At 40.5% G+C, this 26,461-nt stretch overlaps 1 protein-coding gene across 3 annotated transcripts in view; it reads right to left on the bottom strand.

Annotated features, from left to right (window-relative positions):
- The window catches only part of TTC7A (tetratricopeptide repeat domain 7A), a 184,957-nt gene that overhangs the window by 88,672 nt on the left and 69,824 nt on the right, over positions 1 to 26,461 (bottom strand). For 2 of the 3 annotated variants that reach the window (XM_075089097.1, XM_075089098.1), the window contains 3 exons: positions 21,639 to 21,696; positions 18,224 to 18,296; positions 11,440 to 11,600 (listed from right to left, as the gene is read on the bottom strand). In XM_075089097.1, the coding sequence (XP_074945198.1) occupies positions 11,440 to 11,600; positions 18,224 to 18,296; positions 21,639 to 21,696 (292 nt within the window). The remainder of the gene's footprint in view (positions 1 to 11,439; positions 11,601 to 18,223; positions 18,297 to 21,638; positions 21,697 to 26,461) is intronic. The other variant, XM_075089096.1, reaches the window with a different exon arrangement.

The following is a 26,461-nucleotide window of genomic DNA, read 5'->3' as shown; positions in this document are numbered from 1 at the left end:
TCAATCCTTTTCAAAACAATGAAGGTTTGGTTCAGATGCATTTTGCCTCTGTAAAAGTTTTTTAAAAAAATTGTAAGAAATGTAATGGGGCTTTGCTCAAAACCAGTCTTACATATGTGGGACAAAATATGGCTACCAAAACTAAGAAATACATGCTGTCTGGGGTGGCACAGAGAGAAGAGAAGAGAAATAACACCAAAGACCACAGGCCATCAGATGCAAGTTTTCCTGCCCTGCAAAACCACAGATAGTGCACACCACACACACACACGGACATTATTACCATACAGAATCTCCCGTCCTCTTCCCCACAGACGTTTTGCACAGGACTACACCCCTGCTATGCAAACCCTCGACATTTGCAGGTGACCAGGAAAGCAGCAGGCAACTGCTGGTTGCCACTAAGAAGCAACATAATCCCAGATTTGCTGGTAGAACAGGCTTCAACCCCTGTTATATTTGAAAATCATCTGGTGTTAAGGCTCCAAAGAGTGCATATCAAAATTTTTTTCTTTCTTTTTTAAAGTGGACTTGAAAAATAAAACCTTTTTCCAGCTGGCGTCTTCAAACTGACAATGTGCAGCCTCTTCATTAAGATATGACACAGTTTATACCCCTGGCAACAAAGGATACTCCAAGCATTTCCATCTGATTTAACACTAGACAAATAAACAAGAAAATGTACCATCCAGTTCAGTTTCAGAAGAATGTTTTTGCTTGAAAGATAATTTACTACACTTATCCTGACTCCTACATGCAATTGTATAAGAAAAAGCATGAATTCACACGAGCACTTTGGATGCAAAAAAACCCTCCAAACAATAAACTCCCAATACTACTGTACAGAGCTTTGAACAAGCCTTTCTACAGAACAGCACTACAGCAATGCCTCAGAAAGGCAGGGGAGGTCTCTGCGCTCTCCCTCTCAGGGGCCATTCCTTCTGGAGGCATAGGAAGAGCACAGATTAAAGCAATCTCAGGTAGATTAAAGATCCCCCACAAGTGAGATCAGCACATCTGACTGGCAGTGGCATGGACACCCGAAATGAACACCGGCCCCATGACACTTACCAGTGGCTTCCTGAGGTGCACATTACTGGTAGCTTTGTTCTGTTGTAACCCAGTACATGGGACATCTAAGCCTTGGGGACTGCTCTGTTAGCGTTACCCACATTAGCTCCATTAGCACATGCTTGGTTTGTGCACGCCAGGAAAATCTATGACTCTTTTGCTCTAAGAGTTTCTGTCTGCTACCTAGTGCTAGTTACCACCAGTGTTTTGCCTGCCTTGCTAGCAGTCACTGCAGCTTGATACATTCAGGCTAGTCAACGCCTAGCTGAAGAGCTGCTGTGCAGTTCAAGGCAGCCCACGGGGTCCACAAGGCTCAAGAGTGCAAGCCCAAGCAGCTGGGCAGTTCGCCCACACAGATCTGTGTCTCTATGGAGACTCTGTCAGCAGCAGTCCAAGGAGCTGGGCTGAAGGCGGCCCAGCAACATCCCTGTGAGGAACAGCTCAGGCAGTGTGGACATACCCTTTGCAACTGATGCTCCCTTGTATGCACCAGTTGTTTCTTGCTCCCTGTGAGGCTGGTCTAGCAGCCTGTGTCTATTGGTTCTGTATCCTTACTTAGCAGGCGCTGTGGCCGCTGGCACACTCACCTGGGGGTGGGCACATGCTGCACATTCCTCAAGTGCCATTTTTGTAACACTGCATCACAGCAGCCTCTCCACTGCAATCGTCTGGGGACAGCTGGAGGAGACTCTAAAGGTGATCCTCATTCCTGTATTGTATCTCTTTATTTCATATTGAGTTGCGTCATTCCTACTTTGATATCTTTCCCACTTTATTATTACTGAAATTTATTAAGCCAAGCAAAAGATTTTTTTTCCTTTTCTCCCCAACACAGCAAATGCCTAATTTTTGAAGAATCAGACAAAATGACTGCTTGCTGGAACTTAGTAGCACAGCTCCTTGCAGCTCCCTTGCCCACCTGTGGAAGGGCCAACCGGCCATCTCTCCCGTTCATTACACAGACTGCATGGCATTCTATATTCCCAGCTGGGTTCAGAGCCCCGCTGCGCTACATACTCTACCAACATGGGAAAGACATTGACCTTGTCCTGAGAAAATACAAGAAAAACTACAGAATTATCTCAAGTCATTGCAAGTGCTCAGATGGTAGACATGAACGGCCAGACTCCAGGGAAGAAAACAGGTCCAGAAGTCTTTTCACCATTCATTTTGGAGCAACTGCTTACTTGTATGATCTTCATTTGAGGTGCTAGTTCTCAGCCTCCTGCCACTTCTCCAGCTGATAGAGGCATACTGAGTAGAGGTCACTGCATTCAATTCCTAACCTGCCAGATCTCCAGCAGTTTGCATTTCCAGCCACAGTGCTGGAAATATTACTTCTGGGTTGAATTTTCTGTTGGCATACATAGGAAGAACTCTGCTAATGACTGTGACACTTGATTAGACCACTTAGCTCTCCATGCTCATGTTCACCCTTCCTCCTAAAACACAGTCTTATGGCAACTTACTGCTGAACTATATACATAACAGAAAGCTTCAAGTCAAAGTAAAAATGAATAAAGCATAGAGTAAAATGATTCATATTATCTGTTTTGTGTTGTAAAAATGTTAGCATATTAAGGAATATATCTGGACATTTTTAAAGACATGTTGGCAATGCAGAACTACTATGTTTGTCTCTCTCCATTATAACATCTCCGTTCATCATTCCTTTACTAACAGAGACTAAAATATTAAATAACATGAATATTGACTAATACGAAATAGTAAAGCTGTGCCTGCTTACATACTTGATTCTGCAGACCTTAATGACAATGGAAACAGAAGCAGACTTATCATCTAAGACAATTATTACCGATGTTTCTGAGAGAGTGAAGGGCAAGGGCTTTCCCTGTTTCAGAAGGTAAAAATCACATTCCTGGCTGAAAAATTACCATACTCAGTTTCTGATCCCTGGTGAATTCTTCAGAAAGTCTGAATATTTCCCCCTCCCCCTTCTTTTTGAAGAGGAAAATAATAAAAATAAAAATATTTTGTGCTCTTCTGATTAGATAAATACTCCTAGGACCTTAGAGTAGAAGTCATCACTCGAGTCTGAAACTTCCGGCTGGAGATGAAAAAAATGAATCTGTTATTAAGCAATCAGAGCACGACACCCATCTGAGAGAAAACACGGCTTTAATGCACTGCAAACTTCTTCAAAAGTAATTTACTGCACTGAAAAAAATTTTCGCTAAGCATAACATCCATGCCTCTCTGTATTTCAGGACCTGTGTTTTCCAGAAATTATTATCAACAGTAATTTTCAGTGAATGCTAATAAAGCTGATGTTCCTCATTCTGAAAAATAAATTCCCAATCAAAAAATGAGACTCTTGATCATCCTTGCATTTGAAGCTTTTTAAAGGTTTCAGAAAATCCAGGAATGCTTCGTAAGAAAAAAAACCCCAAAATATCTTCCTCTAGTCCTCTGGTGATCTGCTTCTGAGATCCCCAGGAAACAATTTCAGATTATCAGATCTGTATACGTTTGACAGCAGACTTTCCATAGCCTTCACCTTCACACTAGATGTACAAAGATGAAAATAGCCAAGCAGGGCATTTTGTTTCCTACTTTAATCCATATAATAAAGGAGCCTCGGAGGAGTTCAGTTCAAGAAGGTTCTAACCATTTTGTCAAGCAGAAACTGATGTCTGAAGCTGCTAATAAATGGTGGCACCCTGTGCAGGCCCCCTCTGTATGTATGCAGCCCCAAAGCAGGAAGGGAAAGTTTAGAGCTGGGCTTCCCACACTGGCACCACCTCTCCCCCTTGTTTCTTTTTTTGATTTCCAGGCAGCAAGCATGCCTCAGAGGTTCTCCTTCTGATCTCCATGACCAGGTCTAACTTTGGAGTTCACAAAACCGCCTGGTAGAAACACAGTGATCCCAATCACCAAGTCCCTCCTCACCTTCGATACGCTCCCCCCCCCCAGGTACTACAGCTAAGCTCCAGCCCACAGAGTTCCTGCTGCCCAGATATTACACACATGCTACTTTTTCAATACATTCTGGCATTCAGCATAGACAGTCAGGGCTCCTAAACACTTTCTTTGAATATAAAGCAGAACATCCTGCAGCTGGCACTTAGCAAGGAAAAACGCATGTGGTGGACTAACTCATTGATATGGCAGATACATACAGTGCACTGAAGTGAGCCAGCAGGAACCAAAAAGCATCCATTTCTCCATCCAGGTGAGAAAGTACTGGTAAGAAGTTAATTGCATAAGACAAATGCAAGTAGAGGAACACAAAATCGACGTTTTGCTCTTTCAAAAACCCATTGGGCTGAACCGTCAGAGTTTATTTATTTAGGCCTGACCCATCAAAGAAACACAAATTTTAAAGATCAGCCAGTAACTCAGTCAGTTATTACTATCACTGAACGGTTTGCAGGTTTCATTTTCCTCTAGCTTACTAGTAGTCACTAAGCCTTAAATGTCATGTCAAAAACAAGCTAGTAGCCGCAACAAACACATGGAAAGAATCTATGGGAAAACCCACAAAATCTGAGCTTGAAGTCTCAAACATGGAGTTACTGACATTCCCTTACGAACTTCCTGCTTTTACACAAATAAATTACTCTGAAGTACAGAACCTGTGGGTGGTAACTATCTCATCTCAAATCAGCCACGCTATTCCTGCATTTTGGAATTTATTCCTACATTTCTGAAGTAAAGCCTATGCGTTTGCAGAACTTGCGTTACCTCCCCAGTGCCAAAACCAGCATCTATAGTGAGCTCTGCTGCTCACTATAAAGGTCGGAAATGAATGAAGACAGTAGCCATTTACTCAGGTGGTAGAAAAAAAGAGAAGCTATTATTAAAACTGATTTTTCATCCAGAGGAAATACTTGAACCATTGCTGCTAAGGTTGGAAAATGGTATGGCTGTTCTCTCTTTTTATATCATACAAAAAAGTCTGCAGTAGGTTTCCTCTCTAAGCTCTGTTTAACTCCTTTTATTCATATACTGAACCCTGTGTTATGAGGGGAACGGAATTTTCCCCAGGTACCACTGAATCCATCCATATAGGTTTAAGATGAATTGGTATGTACACTAACACAAATCCATTCCTGGCACAAACAGACATGGACTAGCTAGGGAGACGCTGCTTCCTACTACATTAAGATGGTGGATAGAAGGCTATCGTGCTTATCTCCTGATTTTTTGACTTAGATCAGACTAAGAAACCCTTAGAAAGGGGTGCATACATCTGTTTGAACCTGCCAAAAGGAATTCCAATCCTGGGTACCATAACCCAAGAATTCATTCTGTTTCCTCAACATCCGGGGCAAAAAAAAAGAAAAGGAGGGGAGGGGAAGCTAAAAATGTGGAAATAAATAATCATCAGAAAAAAACCCCTTAGATTTCTATTTCAAAAATTCTTTTAGCTTTAAGCATCTGTGTTATCATTAGTAAGAGTCAGGAGACTAGCTTAAAGCTTTCCCTGCTTTCCCTTCACATACTTGGCATACTCAATATCATTACCAGTTCCACAGAGTATAGTTCTGATTATTACAATATATCATCAAGGGTTTTTTAGGTTAGTTTTGTAAGAACAACGAGGGATCATAACATGCCAACAAAAGCAAACATTCATGGTTACTATAGAAAAAATCCAGCTCAACCCTTCAAATTGCACACAATACATCTCTCTTGTTTAAAAGAATCACAGAAACCTAAAATATGTTTTGTATTTTTGTAGCACAGTACTATTGTATCACGCAAGTACATACTTCCATTTTTTACCACTTTGTATTATCTGGGGCATCAATATAAACAAAAACATTTGTGGGTCACTCTCACCAGCCAGGGTATGAACACAGCACTACAAGAAGTCACGTTACAAAAACTCTACCCTTAAGAGTTTTAAATATCCTATTTGTAAAAGTTGTCTAGCATGATCAAATGCTATAGCCAAAATATTAATTTATCCCTGCTTTAAATCCTCAGACTGTGCACCCTTAAGGAATTCAGCAAACAAAAAAATATTCTGAGAATTTTAACAAGCTGTTTTATCACCATGCCTGCTCACAAGATGTACCAGGCTTCCTTGCCTAATGATGAACTGTAATCATATAAACAGACTGATTTGATTCTCTAAAGCCATACTTCTAAAGTTAAGTGAGGTCACCACCACTTTCCTGAGAAAAGTCGTAAAACCATTCTACAAAATACACAATCATATTGCCTGGTGGTGAGGTGCAAGGGGTGGGAGGTACAACCATCTTGACGCAAAAATTGTAGTATAGACTAGGCATAGCACAAAGGTCTGCAAACCATCAACTGAGAAAAAACTGGCTCCTTGTTCCCTATGAAGATTATAGGCAAAAACACAGTGCTACTTTATGGCTGTCAACAATACTGTGGTACTCCACTAGTGCCCATAAAAATATTGCTCAAAGGCAGCAGTTGTTTATTTTCAACATACAAGACATAGCCTGACAAGTAATCAAAAAAGAATTAAAACTGGAAATGTCAGTTTAATCATGCATTTTGAGATCCTGATTTTACCTTGGGGTTTGGGGTTTTTTTTGTAGCAAGTGGAAGCACCTGGTAAATGACCTTCCTTATATACCACAGAATAGCTCTCCCCACAGTAAGTCTGTACTGACAAAAAAATCTTGCCAGACAATTACCTCACAGGTCCTTAACAAAATTAGTGATGAAGTCAAGGACATTTGCTGTCAGTAAACCAATTCTAATCTAGAAGAGGACTTTGTATTTTGAGGGCTAGCTGCAACAAACAAACAAACAAACCACCAAAATACCCCAAAACTTTCTGCTAAAACACCACCAAGGTGACACACACAATTCCCCATGCGAAATTTACTTCCTTTTTTATTGACCATCTCCAAGATACACATTTAATATTTCTTGGCCTTCTGAGCTTTTTGTGATACTTTTTACAGTAACTACTTTTGTGATAGCAAATATCTGGGTAGAACAAAAGCATCTGCATTTGACAGCTACAGTGCTCCGAAACACCAACCCAGATGCTTCTTTCTGAGTCTTTATGTGTGGAATAGCAGCGCTTCCCAAAAGTTTTCTGTTATTTCTCTTTAAAACTAGTTTTGAGGCTCTGAAAGCAACGGAATAGTGACATATAGTTTAGGAGGAGAACAAATATTAACAGCTATTAATTTAGAAGAGTTATGACTCCTGTGCCAGAGGCAGAACTGCTACAGATGTAAAGACATGAACATTTAACAGAACGTTCACCATCACATTGGGCAGTGATTAGAAATTGTACATTATGCCAGAAGAATCTATTCTTCTAACTTAATGGAGCGCCATCCAGGAGACAAAAAACAAGCTGGCAAACAACAGAACAGGTTTTCATAAGCAGTCTGGGAGCAATTATAAAGCAATAGAGTATCCATAAAATTGATATCCTATTTCCAACCTCAGGCTAGGTACAGACCTTAATTTTTTTCAAGTGTTGGGAGCTAACCAATTAGAGCTAAAAGATGACCAGAGACCAAAACAGTCTCTGGAAGAGTGGGCGAGTCAGGAGGACAAAGTCAATTTTACATGAGCAGAACAGGAAGGAGGAAATATTACCAACTGAAGATAAAGTACTGTGTCAGCCATGCTGTGATGGGTTCTGCAGGCTGCCAGACCTACGGGACTTCTGCATGGAACATTTTGTGAGATGTGAACACATGCTTTAAAAAGGGAAATACTTTATTTCTAAATAAACAATGCATTATTTTAAGAAGATCACTGGGGGCCAAGAGGGGCGCACGCTAGTATTATTTCTTCCAGGTAAAAGATCTATCCCTAAGACAAGACAGGGAAGGTAATCACAGCCGGTCCCAGGTAGAACACTGCCCAAAAGGCTGGCCTTTGATTTGGAAAAAAAAATTGAGGGAATCCATCTTAAGAAAGGCTTACGATCAGCATCACTGACCTGGAGGGGAGATACCTGATGCTATCAGGACTCTTCCTTCCCAGGTGTGCTGGAGACAGTGCTTTACAACATATACCAAAACCAACTGTTGGTACTGAATTAATTAACTTCTAAAAGCATACCAATATTGACAGGATGCAAAACCACTAAGTTTTATCCTGGACAGTCTGCTTCCATAGGAGTCTGATTTTTCAGGTGATACCTCCCATGTAAAGGTTGCTATAATTTCTATCTTTCATAGTCATGGCAAGGCAGTGTATTTCTTCTGGCTCATTCCATCTTGCAATACATCCAACATAGCTAGCTCTCATTCTTCCTCTATCCAGTCTTCCTCTGTCATGCACATCCAAGTGCTCAAATTCAGTCATTCACTGCCTGTAATGTAATGCATTTGTTGCTACATGCCACCTTTCAGGCAGAAGTGATCTTCTCAAGTTCATTTTTCTGAACAATTTGTGATTTTGGATATCCAGCTGTTCTTCAACATTCTTCTCCAACAGCTTGATCCAAAACACTCCAGCTCATCTCTCACTGTATTCAGTGTCTAGCTTTCATATCCCTCCCTCCCTATGAACCATAGCAACCACTGAAATGTGAAGTAAGTGTTTAAGTTTAAACACTCCAACAAGGGGCACTTCTAGACATATTTGGGTCAGTATTATGGGGCTCATGCTGAAGGATGTTGCCAAAGAATCAGCTGAGCAATGCACTACATTTTTTCCAATTGCTTCAACCACAGACCAACTACATCACATCCTGAATGATTCCTTCTTTAAAATATATAATGAAAGAATTTAATATGAAAATAAAAAAAAGCAGGAATAAATGCATCTTAATTATATACAGTCAGAGACCAATGGAACAGTAGGAGATGTCTGTAGTTTGCGCCAGCTAAGACCTTAATTTTGAACATATTATTCTTTCTTTTGTTTAGGATATACATCCAGGTAACGCTTACGTTTTTTGCCATCTGCAAAGCCCTAAGGCCCTAAGTTCCCTTAATGCAGCTTTCATCTTCTTTTCTTGATACGTACCATCAAACTATGCTTCCAAAAAGAGTTGTCATTAGGAAGGGAGCCCCCAGCCACCACATTACACAGTTGCCTGGTTCGTATCAATGTGAATTGGGAAAAATAATCAACCACTTTAAATACAGCTTTAAAATCATGCAGTTGAACTTGCCTATACTATTTACATGAAGTATCCTGTAGTCATTCCATGCAGCAGTAAAATTTATTACAATTTTTCTATAAGGCAATAACAACTGGAGATACACAATAGCATCAGCTCTTTCTCGCTTCAAAGAGGTTTTACAAAGTAGTAAAGCCCTCCTAGCATAAACAGGACTTTAGACCTCCAGAAAGTCTGGAACAGCTTCAGATTTGGTACAAACTATAGATGCAGTCCCTTACTCTTCTTGCTTTCCCCCTCATTGGATTCTGTTCGTTTCCTTCAGAAATGCTGTTTTAAATATATTTATTTTCTGTCTTGCTCCTCTGATATTCTCCCTCCATTCCCTCACTCATCAGTTACTTGCTGGCTGTTTTAGAGAAAGACCCACACTGAGACCAGGCTAGTCATAGCAGCAGAGGCAATAAGCCAGCCCCTACTCCTGCATCCCTGGGTACCCATGAATGAGTCTCACTGCCAACTGCATTACGTACTACAGTGCATGCAGGGAGCAAAGAGGGGTTTTTCCAAGAGCGCACACTCTAGCAAGTCTGTGTCTAGGAGTAAGCATGAACTTGGGACCTTTGCTACCAATATTAACTGTTTCTACCAGAAACAACCTATTCTGCTATTCCTTGCAAGGTCTTTCCACACATGAAGATAGGCTCCGATAGAAGGGCAGATAATATTCTTTCCTGCTCTGGGGAAATCAGATTACCAGACAGCATAAAGGAACCCACGTAGCGGCCCTACAAGCTACTTTGCACACCATGTTCTCTTTCTTTTGCCCTCCTGTGAAGCCTAAATTATCAGCAACTGCTGGAGGACGACCTAGGACTTGATGGACCAGCTGGTTGATCTGACATGGCGAACACACTGTTCCTCGCATAAACAACCAGTTTCTTCTTCCTCTTCCACCTCTGTCTTATTTATCTTTTGAGTGTTTGTAGTCCTCAATGAACATCTGATCTTTGACTGTATGATGTGACCGTTGACTGTACGACATGAGGTTTTTTACTATTCTTATTACTTTCAAACCACAAAACACATTTTAGCAGCCACTGGAGTTATTTCCTGTTTCAATCATATCCATGTTCACAGTCTGAAGAGATGTTGGCATCATTTTAAGAGCTTTTCCATTGCTAATTTTCACTTGACTCTTCAAGATGTGCACTGACAGCCTTAGCTCCTCACATACACAAAGTAAGTAACCTCAAAAACACAGGCAGAAGAGCTATTTCAAATGGCAACACGTAGCTTACAATGAAAAGCATTATATGCTGATATAGCACCATAGTTCTAAAAGATCATAAAGCATTCAAGCTCACATTTACATAGCTTCAATCTCACTTGTGACCTTCCTTTGCTCTGGCTTAGACAATGTCCCACTCAGCTGCTGGACTACACCTGTGGAGGCCACTCCCGCTCTCCAATGAGAGCACAGGCTGCCTAAAGACAGCACTGCCTGGGTTTAAAACATCAGTTAAATACAGGCAATTCTGAAGAGATGCAGATTGTTCCAGCAATGCAACAGGATTTTCTGCAGTTTGGCTGAGAAACTCAGTTAGTATGTTATCACCAGAAGATATTACAGTAGCTTTAATTTTTGTACAGAACAGAAAAATTCAATGTTTTGAAAGGTCATGACAGTAAATCACAAGGAATTAAGTTTACCTCCCTTAAATGGATGAAGGACTGAATCAAACATGGAACAGTGGAAACCTCTGAGTCCAAGAAGTCTGTGATAGTTGAAACCTGCTCTTAGGCAGCCAAACCATCCTTTCAGCTATACATTATTACAGCCTGTGATTTTCAACTATCTTTTTTCCCCAGCTGTGCTACTGCAGCAAATTGTGTCACACATGAGCATCAAAAGAATGGTCAATACATGAAGAATTTGTTTGTCTTTAACAAGGAAGTTCAGCAAATATAAAATTATTTGTGATACAGACAGACATCATAGCTGTCCCACTCATTTCTCCACACGTGAAGTGACATACAGAGAGATATATATGGGAGAATACACCATCAGCACAATACAAAAAGACAAATACTGGAAAAGCAAACAAACACAAGGATTTGTTTCAAAAACAGAAAGACCATGAAGACAGAATATCAAAAGAATACCCTGAGCCTCACATGTTTTAACTTCACAGTACATGCAGGAGGAGAGTGACACACTGGTAGCACACCTGATTTAACAGGCTCCTTGTGTATAACTGAGAACGGAGCTAAAGAGCAGATCATTCCTGACTGGATGTTTTGCATCATGCAACAGTTCTTACCTAAAGCTTTCCGGGTATTCAACAACAGCCATGTTGATAACATCCAGTGCATGCTGATAGTGCTTCTGAGCTGAAAAGAGGAGGGCCAGTAGATGAAGTGAATTCATGTCATCTTTGCACAGTTGCAGTGCTTCTTGAAGATGTTCTATAGCATCAGAAATCTGGGAGGAGGTGGGGTAGAAATAAAGAGAGAACACATTTCTCCTTCAGTCCTACATTATATCCCAAAGATAAGAACAAATACAGTCATTAGAAGTTCTGAAGAAATCCTACTTAGGCACCTATGAGAAAGACTTCTACTATCTGAACAGTTTGACAAAATTAACAGACTGCACTGCTTGATAAAAACCACACATTCTAGAGAAAAGAGTCTGCAGCATTACTAAATCACTACATATAAACAGTGACAGCAGACCTGATCCAATCAACCCCCTCTGACTTTGGCATGGTGCTTCTATGCTGTAAACAGATCCACTACAGAGGCCCAGTACTCAACTCTGTTTTCTAGGATGGGTGGCTGGCTCTTCATCTGGGAGAGAACATAGACATCTCTGCTCCGTTTTGTCTCTTGTGATGGCCATACAAGGCCTTTCATGATTTGGATCAAGAACATAAAAAATAAGTTTAAATGTTCAAGGGTAAAAGAGTCGAGATTCAAAATGCTGTCAGAAAACAAAATGTCTTTGCAAGCAGTGCTGTATAAAGCAGTCCAGACACTCACAGCAGCAGCATGTCATTAGAATCAAGTCTCACTTGGCAGAAAACTTAACATCTATAATGAATGCAAGTATATCACATGCTCTTTGTGATCTAATACGCTATTTTAGGTTATCTGTTCAAAAGGGAACTTCTTAGAAGATTTTCTTTCCTTTGGCTACCAGTAAGTTTTATAAGGAGGATTTCCTTTATGAGTCTCTAGTGTCTGAAATTACTGTTACTTAAATTATTCCAGATCTGTGTTTGGTCCTGGAAGCCTTCAGAAAACAAAACAGAAAAATGTACAAATTTCTTTTCCTCATATATACCTTCCCTCTCCTTTCCGTAAGGGGAAGGAGAACATAGCTCCTTTCCTACTACAAGAACCTCCCACGTAGCAAAGCTCTGCAGACATTCTCCTGCCTTGGTATACCACCAGTGTCAAACTTCCACTACCTCCACAGATCACTCAGGAAAACAGGTACCACGTAGCTGAGGAAAGCAACAATTACACTGCTGCAGTTAGAACAGAGGTTGCTGATTATCTAGATGCCAGGTATACTTCTGGGAGCACGGTACATATTCTATTCACGGGACAACTTCATCCTAATGTCCAAGTGACATTTCACTTTTGCTATGCATATGCAAGCCAAAGTACTTAGCTACTCTAGTACTGGTGACCTCATGCAAGTCTGGAGATCAGTGCAACTGCTCCAGACATAACCCCAAACTGGCTTCTGGCCCACAGCTTCAAAACTGCTGAATATCCTGGCTTAGGTTCAGGTTGCGATATATGACTGAGCGCTCAGCTTTAATGAATTACTGCTTGTCAGTGCAGCTACTTTAACCACATGTGTTATAGCCTACTGCAAAGGTAAACTCATTGGCTTAAATCACCAATGTTCCCTCAGCGGCTTACTAGGACATATTTTCTTACAATGTAAAAACACTAGCAATGACAAGACAACTTGGAACTAGAAGAACAGGCATGAGACTGTAGTGGGCCCAGATCTACCAATCCACAAAGTTCTTCAGTACATCTACTAGATGTATATAACCTTGACTTGCTAAAACAAAGCTGCTATCAAAACTCTTCTTGCACTCAGGACTAAAACCACCTCTTATTTTTTCTATTCTTATTTTCCATATTTCTATTCTGTCCCAGACCTGCACAAGTTTAGGAAATTTAGGAAGTTTAGGGGAAAAATAAGTGCATTAGAACAAAAAGAAAATCTGTAAACCAAACTGGAGGGGACTTAGAGCAATCTGTTCCAGATGACCCTGCTTTGAGCAGGGATTAAACTGTGTGATCTCCAGAGGCCCCCTCCAAACTATTCTACAGTTCTATTCAAAGACTTGGGAAGGTGATCCTAATTTGCTAGTATGAACTAGACGAAGAATAACACTTGCAGCTAGTGTCTTTACTGACTGACTTAGAAACTGGAAGGATACTTGACCTTACTTGCACGTGAACATGCGAGCTAAGTCACTTAGACTTTGCTTCATATGTGCAAATGTCCAGCAATCACACAACTGCAAGTTCATACCCTTAAAAGAGGCCAGCTATCAAAGAACATCTCTGACTCTGTTGCAACGTACATGAAATAAAACAGCACAGAGGACAGTTGTGGTCGCTCCTGTAAACCTGTGCCTGCTGAACAGGCAGCCACAAACTGTTGGAAGACATAATCTAAAATAATTTTCCCCTGTTCTGTGGCATAGGGCTTGCAGTGGTTACATCTCATTTCAGTGCTTCCCTCTAGTACCATCGGAGTCAGAGACAATGGCTGTTTTTGGAAGCTAATCATGCTTCTCTGACACCTGATTGTTTAACTTGAGCCCAAAAAGATTCCTTAGTGCTGTAACACCATTAGTAGTCTACACAGTACTGCTGCAAAATTAGAAACAGTGGGCAAAACACAGATAAGAAAAATATACCCTTTAATAACATGAAGAGACTCTCTTCCTTTATGGGAAGCATTATATAAAACAACAACCTGCAACAGACCAGGTGCAACAAAATACAAACTAATTTTCTATAATAAGAAGAATGAGATATTTGGCAGCACTTAGCACAAACTTCTGTTGAAAACCAGAGATCATCAATCTATTGACAGATGCCACAACTTAAGTAAATAAGTAACTATGTAATATGAGAAAGATGGAAGCTGGCAGCCCAGATGGCACCCTGAAACTTCAGGGCTGTATCAGAGGTAAGTTGCCAGTTGGAATTCCTTACAAGTACTGCGCTTTAAAGTAATCTTATTTCAGCTGGACTGCAAGTTCAAGTGGAACCTGCAATTAGAAGATGCTACCCTTCTCTGATTCATCCTTCTGTTAATAAATATGCTACACATGTTCTGCATGGCACACAGGTATATTCAGATCACATTGATTAGGAAGCAAAGATACTGCAGTAAATCAGAAATAGCATCTTGCAGCACTACCAAAATAATGCCACGATATGGATTGTTTAGGCTGCCTCTTATATAATAGGATTTGTTTCAATAATTCTATATGTTCCCTTAAAAACAATGCTTGGATGTTACTATTGTAGGAATAAAAAGGAAAACAGAACCAGTGTTAAAAGTAATTCCCAACTGTAAAAGGCACTTGCATATTTAGAATGGTAAATGAAATAGGATCTCATAACAGGAGTTTTCAGGCCTTATAATTTCACATCAGTTGTGAGTAACAGTTAATTAACCATTAAAACTATCTTCCCCATCTCTTTTTATAGCACAGGGATTATAGAAAGGAGAAAGCTTTATTGACTGGCAGGAGCTTCCATTGAAAACGGACTTGCTGCGGTTCACTAGTACTTCAGGAAAGCAGGCACAGACATATCTGTAAGTTATTAGTGAATTCTTACTACAAGCTGGTTTTGATCACCAGAAAAATCTAGGCCAGGACCTAGACAGAAAAGCTGCATGTTGCTGTTCAGCAGAGAAGGCACTAGCTGGTCTGGGAGAAGCACAGACCAGAACAACCCACATCCAGCAGTCACTGAAAGAAGCACCTCTTGATACCTACTAAAACCGAACTCTCCTGGGGCAAAGAAAAGACAGCAGTCTCGCCTTCTTGAAACCAGAATAAAAACTGTGGAGAAAACAGCTGAAATATTTTCTCTGGTGTCTTAACCAACATTTATCTTATTTTTACATAGAGACACTCTGGAAGGCAGTAGGTGTTTTTTGGATATTGCCACTTGAAACTTCAGGTCTGTCGGCAGCCCACAGATGAAAGTGATAAGTGAGACCTCTAATTCTCAGCTGCTGGCCCCTGGCTGTCTTTCCCTTCCTATTTTCATGCAAAGAAAGGTCAAACCAAATCAAGTATTAAAATGGAACAAAACCCCCATATGTTGTTTTTATGTATCCGATACTGATTTACATGGCATTCAAGGTCAAAAACAACAGCACCACCCAAAATGAGAAGGGAACCAGCACATAAAAGGAACAGGAGCGCTGACTCTCTGGAGTCATTTCCATAGAAACTGGCCTGCTAAAAAACAAGGCAAGGCATTAAAATCAGCGAGCTTTAAAATGTTCATTCTACCTTGTTTTTTCTGATCCAAATGCTGTTACCACAGAAACAGGAGAAGGAGCCGAACCAGCCACCAGGAGCTGCGAGTTACAAGTCTCATTTGTCCATCCGCTCGGCTGGCTGCCAGCCAGGTGCTGCAGGTGGAGATAACCACCACAGCAAATAGTGACCTTGGCCTCCTGGCACTTCAACTTTGGGGGAAAACCCGATTAAGACCATGTCCTTACAGAAGCGGGCATCCTGCTCTGTATTTTACTGAAAAATCCACCCTAAATGCTGTGGGTCTGACCTAGAGCATCCAGGAGTCACTGGAGTCCTCCCAGTGACCCCAGTGGTCTTTAAGACACAGAGGCACACACACAAACATAAGCACAAAGCACATCATCAGCATCTTTCATTTTGGTTGCTGGTGGTTTTCAACTGCCAACTCTGCAAAAACCTTTTATAACCATTCTTCTTCTTTTCATGTCCTCATTGTGTGTCAGAGGGAAGCTTATGCTTTTCCATTTCCCTTCTCCCTTGCCCAGTGCTGACAGAGAAAAGTGCTATTGGAAATATTTTACAGAGTCTTCCAAGGAAGATCAATTGCTCCAACTTTGTTTGGCACTCTACCGGTCAGCTGTCTCTCCCGCTTTGTTCCATGAAAATGCTCTCTTATCTATGCAAGCTGATACCTAGATTTTTCAGTGGTGAGCAAGGTTACCTCATTTATTGACCCTGACTATGGAAACAAAAAAGCCTATTTGTTGACAATAATGTTTAGGTATTGTATTATAGCCTACTGTGTAGGAATGGCCTGATCTGTTGATACTGTAGCATCACCTGATGAAGCCCTAACTGTGACATTCAGTAGGTAATGCAATCTGTCAAAAAAGGTATCATTTATCTTTCAGTTAATCAGAAAGAGAATATATTAGATACTTTAAATAATTAAGGATATTAAAAATGCATTACCAAATGTTTATCATTAAGTAAACTGGCAAAAGAAGAGTAGGACATTTTACAGCAGTCTGAAAATAAAGATGTTTCAGGTATCTCCTCTCTCTCCAAGCATGCGTTAAAGATTTATATCTCACTAGATGGAGAAGAGCAGGAGCAGCATTGCAGGGGTCAGGCTGATGCTACATAACACACTTAGATCACACATCTATGGTAGCAAGGGTGACTGGCAGAACATCAAGCATGAAAATACACAGGTGAGGTAGACAAAGGAAAGTCAATATGGGGACAAGAGACTGAATGGAAAGAACAGGAGGGAAGGGAAATGATGAAATGAGACATACAAAACAACACTGTAAAGATAGGCTACAACTGGAGAAAAAAGAAAGGATAATGAGTTAAAATGTAGTGGATCAATAACAGTGAAAACAACAAAGAACCAATGACCACAAAAATCTTGATTTTATTTTTAAGAATAACAGCTGAAAAGCTGTAATGCTTTTACTCATGGCAAGAAGCAGAAGAGGCAGCAGATCAGACAACCTCTCTAAGAGACAAACGCTGTGAGAGAGAAAAGGATAGCTGGATATTCTTTAAATGAAAGACCTGCAAACTGCATCATAAAGCAGCCAGTAGGCAGATGAGAAAGTTAAATAAGCCATTTTAATTATCCTTTCTTATTGTAGGCTTCCTCACAACACATTGCTCTCATTAGGAAAGGGTTACAAAAGTGACATTATCAAGAGTGTGGTCTCTTGGAACAATTAGTCTAACCTAATGAACACACACATTCCCTAATTAGCTCAGGAAAGTAAGAAGGACCCAACTGTTTGACTCTGTAGTGTAGACTAAGGAGAAAAAACTGCAGCAAGCAGAAAGCTTGCCAAGGAAGGAAACTATGATGATGAAATTTCAAATCTAGCTAGAGAAGCATTTAAAAAATAGGGGCTGTTCCAATAAAGACTGGCGTTTAAACAGAAGGGACAGAGAAATAAAAACACACCCCAATTATAAAAAGGACTGAAAAATAAAGCACAGCCCAAAAGCTTTTTCTGAAAGGCAGTGCAGCATGTTTTCTGATCAGCCCAATTTTTATGAGCTAACACCTGCAGCAGCATTCAAATGCCAACTAATCCCACTCACTGCAGAGCTCCAACACCCAAAGCCTAACGCTGAATGTGCCGAAGTATGGAATAAACCAATGCCCAGTGCAGACAGCATGCAATCTGGCATGATACAGAACTGGGCAGTAACGAGAGAGCCTTTGGAGTGACCTGCAGCAGGACACAGCATGATACCCAGGGAACAGGAATAAACACACCTCGCTCACCCCACCCAAAGTTGCTCCAAGTGGGAACAGCACTGCTCATGAGTTTAGAGCTGAATGTATGCGCTAGGGAAGGTCATTCTATATGCTATGGAATTATTGTTTAAAAATAATAATAAAAGAATATCTTACAGAAATATCTTCTGATTGTTATTGTTTTCTATTACAGTGTAGGAAGGAAGGGACCCCTGTTCAGCAAGACTGGGTCTCGTTCAATTGGACTGTCCTTCTCTCCCACCCTCTCATAACTCAGTGGCTGCCAATCATTGCACATACCTGTCTGACAAGAGCCAGCTGCAGTGATAGGTAGAGAATGATTTGGTGATCTTCCGGGGCCAAGTCACGTGCTCTTTAAGGATGACCACACAATACAAAAAGAAAAATGACTGTTAGATTGTACTTTGCAGAAGTCCTCTGCTGTGAGTCACACGCAAGCACAGAACAAAACCCAGCCCTCTCCTACAGAAAACTAGTCCAGTAACAGGAGAGTACACCAAAACTGGCAAACAGCACATCAATGCTAAGCCAGGTTCACAGGAACAAGTATGAGAAACACAACTGCCAGGATGTAATACAACATACATGCTCCTTCATTAAATGCCATTTAATATTTTGGAACTTGGATTACTGATATGGAGAAAGTAGCTCTTAACTCATGACAAACCCATTAAAGCATTATTTTAAGTAATTTAGGTGAGGGAGTTACTCGCCCAACTTGTTTTTATATTGCCATTTTTCAAACGATAGGAGAGGGTTAGGTTACACTGAAAAAAGTAATAATTGTTTCTGTTGTTATTGTGACTATGAGCATGTAGAGGACTAAAAAACAGGAGCCCATGACGTGAGCTGGTGTTCAAAGACATAAAACATCCTCCACCCTGCAGCTTCTAGTCTAATCGTTGACAGCAGTCTCCAAATTTGGAAAGGGAAGACACTGAGGGAGGAATGAGGATTTGATGGCAGGAACTGAGTCTGGACCAAAACCAAGCTCCTTACTTCTCAGGCTTGGACCTCTTAGACATTACCTTCTAGTCCACAGCAGGCAACAGTGCACACTGCAGTGATCCCTTGGCTAGTGAAAGCTGCAGTGTCTCCAGAACTAGATATGGAGGCCCTTCACACAGGCTTGTGCAAGGCAGGGAACAGGGATGGACAACCAGGGTAGAACTGTTCTTCTCAGACCATGCTAAGCATGAAACTGCAGTCTGAGAGTGCTAGCCTGTAGAAAAGCCATTAACCAATGCAACATGAAGATAGTGTTTTGGGGACCTAACCTACGAGCAATGTTGGGCACCTGGCTTATGCCATCCTGGCAGCCCAGCCAAGGGTCCAGAGGATTGTCCCCTCACTGACCCACAGAGCTCACTCTTAGCTCTGTGGCAGCGAAGTCATTCCACATGGAAGAGATGGGGAAGAGGAAGAAAGGTCCCTCATCACCAACCTATGTTCCTGACCTCTTTTTGGGCTGAGTTCCAGGACACCAGGGAAGGCTGCACCTGTTTCGCCCTGCCCAAAGCGAGCATGATTAACATCGTTATGAGGGAGAAACAACAGGCTGACAAGGCTGGTGGTTAAAAACCCTGCCAAAGCTACTCATTTGCTAAGAATAAGCAAACAAACAAATAAATTACTTCAGGAAACAAACCACACACCATTTTAATGGCAGCTACCTCTCAAATGCTGTCTTGGCCTGTCAGCAAGAAGCTGTTCGAGTTGACTTTTATAGATCATGGACTGAATGTGTTCTGTAACTCTGCAAGTAAAGGTAGTACTCCAGGATTCTGAAGCAATCCCAAAGACATCAAGGTGCAATTAGTACAGGCAAGTCAAGTCACTGATTTCTATCCCCCACTTGAAAAAATGAATACATGAACAACAACAAAAAAACCCCCAAACTAAAAAGTCCCAAGAACAAAACCAACACAAAAACCCCCAAAACCAAACAAGACTCCACAAGACAGAATCCAGCTTTGCCCCAAGCTGTTGGAACAAGGCAAGCCGCCTGTGAAACCTCCAGTAGCCTCTCCAACAATAAATAACGGGAAAGTTCACATGGCTGTATGGGAGAAGAGATTAATGGTGCTTTTGGAAAGAAACAAAGGGTTGTTACTTTACTGTTCTGTTTCCTCAAAAGGTATTAGAAAAATATTTGATCCAATCTTCCAGCTGAAAAGGCCACTTACAAAGATGGATACAGGCCAAATCATGGCATGAGAGATCATATATGTACTTTAAAAACATGTGAAAAATAAGGAAGAGAAAAAAACCCAAAGAAACCAAACTCAGGCATTTAGGAAATCACTAGTAACCAGCTCACTATCACATCATCCCTGTTGAGTGAAGTTTGAGTAGCTAATGTTTGGCTAGAAGCTTGTCTGCTTCCTAATTAGAGTTAAGATACCATGAAAACAAGCCACAGCCAGTAAGAAAGGTCAAAGTATAAAAATACAAGCAGATTAAAAGCACTGCAGCACCGCAATTACATCAAAATTAGGCAGTAGTGAAAGTGTTACATTGGAGCCCAGGAACTAGTGTGACTAGAAGTATACTCCTGATGTAAAAAGTGACCAAATAAACAGCGTTTTAAAATTTTGTCTTTCAGATCTTTATAGGGTAAATATCCAGAATTACATCTGTAGTTTCAGGTTACTACATGCTCTTGCAACCACTGCAAAACCAGTGCAAGATGAACATGCTGGACTCCTCCTTGCTCAGCATCAGAAAAACAGCTAAGATCCAGTAACACGTTCAACCTGCTACATCTATACTTTGAGATACCAGAGAACTCAAATTTTCTTCACTTTTGTAATGTATTTATGACCACAGCAAACCCAGAATTAGATACTTCAGCCCAAGACTTAGACCACATAAGCTTCCATTTAGTTGGTATCTAAAGTCTGTAGGCATCTGCATTTACTATGTTAACAGCCCGAACATCACCTAGTGTATTTTAGGTGGTGTAACTTAGTTGTAACAGGGTCAGGAAGGTCACACCTCACCTCTCTACCACAACAGAACTGACAAAAAATATTTTTATCCCAAGCAGTTTTACTTGAGGTAGAGGTAGTTGCAGGGGAGTTTAATTCACAGGTACTTTCAGGGCAGAGCCACTGGATCAGACTCCCTCACAAAATACAGTGGTGAAGAACAGGCGAGTGGTGACTGCTTTGTACTGCTAGCTCCATAGCCCCCTTTTCATACAACAGCTCATGTAAACACTCATTAGGACAGCAGTCTTTCCCTCCCCTGTAAGTGAACTGATGCCAGGTCACCCCATAGCAGCCTAAACCCTGGTGGTGAAGGTACTTCCCCCCTATGAGGGCAATAGGAGTTTTAGGCTTGCTTCACACAGGTACGGAGACAAAACTAGCTTTCCACGTTTGCCTGCTGGCATCATGTGAGAAAGCTGCATCTCCCAGCACTGTAGATCTCACTGCAGCTAATTTGGGGCTAAGGTTATTTCTGTTTAGCAGAACAGGTACTCTTACCTTAGATAGTCAACCAAATTATCACTGCATTTAGCTATCACAGGAATGTTTTTGACAGGCTATTGCTTAAATCTACTGAACTCTTTTGAAGCTTTCAAGCAAGGAAGCCTTATGCAGAAGAAAAAAATATATTAAACCCAACAATTATTCTCAATTCATCCAAAGAAATACACAATGCAAGTATCCACAAGTTTTCTACTCACCTCTCCAAAGTCTGAAGTGCTTTCTTGTTTAATTCATCCTGAGTGCCCTTCAGAGTAGCTGTTGGACAAGATAACAATGCCATTTAAGTATTGAATTCAATGTTTCAGTTTAAATAAATAAATAGTTACACAAGCAGAGATTATTTCAAAATGGGAGCATAAAAACTGTGTAAGTCTGGTAGTACATGTGTTCATGGCTGAAAAATATGCCATTTTGTTTTTAAACAACAGCACAAAATCAGTATTTTAACCTGAATTCTCAATTTCATTTTTATTAAAGACTCTTCCAACTCCCCTGTCTGAAATGCTGAAGCATTTTTTATTTACATATGGCACTGAAGGAGTCTGGGAGGAGAAGGGGACATACGCTAACTACATAAGAGTATAACAGGCCCTCTGCCAGACTGGTGTATATGCTAAAAGCAGTAACTAGCAGCATATTCTGACTCAGACACCGACCATCTCCACCACCATCTTCACGTAGGAGGGTGTTGCAGGTTGAACAGGGAATATCAGGAGCCAAATTTGCAGCTTTATGACAAAACTCTTGACAACACACCACCTCCCTTGAGACCACAACAGACTTTTAAGCTACTTCAGGTGTGGTATTAGCTGCTAATGCCCTCCTTGGTGCCTCTAACTGCTTGACCAAAGCATCCTCCCCACTACGCTCGCTTCTCAATGCGCAAATTAACTCCTAAGCCAAAACCATAAAAGGAGGATAAGAATCAAGTTCTTGTTATGCCAGGGTATCATAAGATATCATCGTCATCAAGGGCAAGGGGAACGGAGGAAGATTTTAGAGAAGCGTGATTTTTTCAGATCCAAAATATCTGGAAAGCTAGTGATAATTTACAGAAGTATATTGGCTGTCTTCTTCTGGTTCTTAGTTTTCAGATTTTGCATAACAGTTGTTTCTTGTTCCACCTATCCTGCATTTGAGAGCCACTGATCAACAGCACAAAAACGACGAGTAGTTAATCCATCAGCAAACATCCACCTATGAATATATTTGACTTCATATATCAAGTCAGTGTAAGCTCCAGAAAAGAAAGTCAGTAAGTAATATACACTTAAGCAACAAAAGCAGATAAAATTCAAATAGTCTTAAAAGTTATTAAGAAGAAAGGGTTGTGTTCTTCCAAGATGTACAAAGGTAACAATTTCTTTGGATTCTGCAACATGCTAGTGAGTGAAACTTCGCAAGCAATTTATTTTGCCAAAGTAGTTACAGTCATCAGACCTTTTTTATTCCTACATCTTCCAACAGTTCTTCAAACAGCAAGTTCATCTGGGAGAAACAGCAATCTTCAGGATTTTCCAAATCATAAAGATCAAAAATCGCTTATGGCACAAAATCTACTCTAAGTAGTAAAAACTGAACAAAAAATTTGCAGTTTAAAGTATAAATTTGAAGACATGGACTTTCATGCAAAATGCAGCATTTATTAGAAGTAGCTGGAAATGCTTCACTCTCAATAGGCTTAAATCTAGTATTCAGGCCCATTGCCAAGTACTGGAAAGAGGTAACAGAGGAGGAAAATTTAGAAAAAAAATCAAAAGAATCAAGATTGATGTAAACACAGAAATACTTCACGAGATATTGGAAAGTATTGGATCACAGCTATGAACATTAATCCAGAAAAATACGTCAGATTCTGTTTCTCATGGAAACCACAAAGTTCCTTATGTAAGTTACAGAGCAGTTCTGGAGATGCCACACATCGAGAAAGACAAAGAAATTTTACTATTTGCCCCCCAAAATAAACATCAAATGGAAAAACTGGGAGAACTTTTACGTTCCACCTGGTAGGACATTTGACTGCTTGTAGTTAGAGCACAAAATATGTTATGGAACTGAAGTGATTACAACTAGTCAGCTTGGCTTTTGGCACTACTGAGAAACAGCATGTGAGTCCCACCTCCCACAATATGAACTGCATCTTCAGCTACAACTAAGAAGGAAATTTGGTTGTCCATCTCTAGATTTGTGTCTGACTTGGATAAACATGTTGAAATCTATGTTTGACAATACTGAGGACTGATGCTGCAAGTTAACCATGCCATTTACAGGGCCTTTACAGCTAAAAGAGATAGTTTAGGAAAAAAAGCAATGAAAATTTATTTTGGGATGGATGCATCAAAAAAGCTTGGCCAGCAGTTCAAGGGAGGTGATTTTCCCCCTCTGCTTGGATCTTATGAGACCCCACCTGGAATACTGTGTTCAGCTCTGGGGCCCCCAGTACAAGACGGATATGGACCTGTTAGAGCAGGTCCAGAGGAGGGCCATAAAAAGGGTTAAAGGGTGGAGCATATCTCCTATGGAGAGAGCTGAAAGAGTTGGGGTTGTTCAGCCTAGAGAAGAGAAGGCTCTAGGGAGACCTTATAGCGGCCTTTCAATAGTTAAAGGGGACTTATAAGAAAGATGGAGAGAGGTTTTTTTTTTTTACCAGGGCCTGTAGTGGTAGGACAAGGGGCAATGGTTTTAAATTAAAAGAGGGAAGATTTAGCTTAGATATAAGGAAGAAAATCTTTACTATGAGGTGGTGAGGCACAGGAACAGGTTGCCCTGAGATGTTGTGGATGCCCTACCCCTGGAATTGTTCAAAGAAGAAAAGCTCTCACTTCAGACAAAGGAAAGCTTGCACCAAGAAGACAGAATTAGGTGGGTCTGACTAAACTTTTAAAAGTTGTGCTCCATTCTCTGAGGTTGACAGCACTAATGAATTCTTCAGCCTCTACCCAACTTTACCCACTGTGAGCATGGTTGCCGCAGTTCTACCAACTAAAATGCAGTATGACTTATTACTTAGATTAAAATAACATGCAAAGCAGTCTGACCACAGTAAGGCAGAGAGTACAGGGGAGTTTAAGTTTCTCAAACTTCAGCAGTTATTCCTGTAAGTACTTTTGCAAATGCCACCTTAGGAGCCCAAGGTTTATTTTCTAAAGCACTCTGGGTTTATAAATGAGCTTAAGCCTTACCAAAAGTCAACAGGATCTTCAGCAACATGTTGGCACCAAAATACGAAGCTCTGAAGTCACATTTGAAAACAGGGCAGGACAAGTTCTCTGTTAGTAAGCAGGTGCAGCACAGTAGGTGTGAATCCATGGAGTGAAACACTTATTGCTGAGGATCAGCATCAACGCTACAAACATGGGGACAGGGGTCTAGTTCTAATCTTGTCCCACTGACCGAACACCCATTAGCAGCTGCAGCATAATCAGGTCTATTTATGTAGCACATTAGTTTTATGGGAAAGAATTCAGTTTGTTCCATTACGTGAATCACAATATAAGAAGTGGGGATGATGGAGAGATGGACTTCAAACACACATTTCTAATCCAAACTAAAACACAAATGCACATGCACCCTTTTGCACATAATGAATTTAGAAGAAAACATTCCCCTGTGTTAAGGTGCCTAATATGGCAAGGTGTACAATTTTAGTACCCAGAATTATAATTAAAGATTGCATGTGTTGACTGTTATCTCCAGAAGCAAAAATGATGGGTTTGTTCCCTAATAAGCAATGTCTACCTTTTTTTTTTTTTAACATTAGCTAGTGCTGTCAGTATACTGATTATTTATAAAATCCACAAGGACTGATAGAAAAAGTTTCCAATTCAGTCCCTGATCCACAGTCTTGTATCAAAATTCTAAGTGAAAACAGAAATACAGCATACTCTCTCATCTCTGAAAGAGTAAGGGTCTGTTAAATCTACAAAGATTTCACAAGATGTGAGGTGATGATGTTAGACAGGAAGAGCACTTGTATTTCACAGTGTATTCTTAACCTGGTCTTCCCTCTTTAGCCTTTGTTAAATGCATCTCACCTTCCCCTGTCTTCAGCGGATTCTTCACCAGACCTAAGGGAGGCAAAGTTGACGATACAGCTTATGTCAAAACTGGAACTACAAGAGGAAGAGAAAGGATTGCTGTTGACATTGACCCATTGGGAACAGATCTGCAGAAAATTTAGCATAGCAATAGATAGACATTCTGTATGAACAAGAGATTTGTGCTTCTAAGAATGAGGCAAAAGCAGCAATGACTTCCTCTGAGGACACATCTTTCAGCTACTTCAATGAGACTTATTTCAAGAAACGTGTAATGAGACACTAAGAAGAAGGAAGCTACACATACTGCTACACAGCATAAGTTTCAGGAAGTCTTATTTCACCCAGGAGCAAATCTAATAGTTATAAGGGGAGGGGACTTTTTATCCATTGCTCGCACAAGTTCTTTGAATTGCCATTCAGTAGGATTCTCTCTTCTGAATCCGCTTCTTAGCAAGTGCTTTTTGCAGGTCACAAAGAAAAGGCTTTAATACAACTCCACAGTGCCTTTGTCACACAGGAGGAGAAATATTTACTAAAAGGATATTTTAAATAAGAAAGCCTAACCTTGGCATCCTCATATAATGCTATAAGCTTTATAAGGCAATTGGTCAAACACCTGAGAAACACTTAGCTACCATTTAAAATGCTAGCCCACTGAAAGTCAGGTCAAGTGGAAAGTTATGAAAATCATATATATACACAGATGTTTGTGTATCTGCATATGTCATTATGAACCAGTATAAACACAATGATAAACAAGATTGACGGTATGAGGCAGGATTACATGGGGGAATGGCTGTCTTCCTTTCAGCACATTCTACTTCCTCACTTTATAAGCTATTTTTTACCTATGCTAATGAAAAAATGTCTTGTTAGTGCATATTTGATGTTTTCTAGTAAAATGCTGTTCCATATTCACGATCGTCATAAGTATGCTTTTAAAGGACTTACTCCATTTTATTAAAATATAACCTGAAAGA

This window comes from Phalacrocorax aristotelis, chromosome 3 (assembly GCF_949628215.1).
Source record: "Phalacrocorax aristotelis chromosome 3, bGulAri2.1, whole genome shotgun sequence".
Taxonomy (NCBI): Eukaryota; Metazoa; Chordata; class Aves; order Suliformes; family Phalacrocoracidae; genus Phalacrocorax; species Phalacrocorax aristotelis.
Note: the sequence above shows the minus strand (reverse complement) of the source record. Positions and strands in the feature narration are given on the sequence as shown.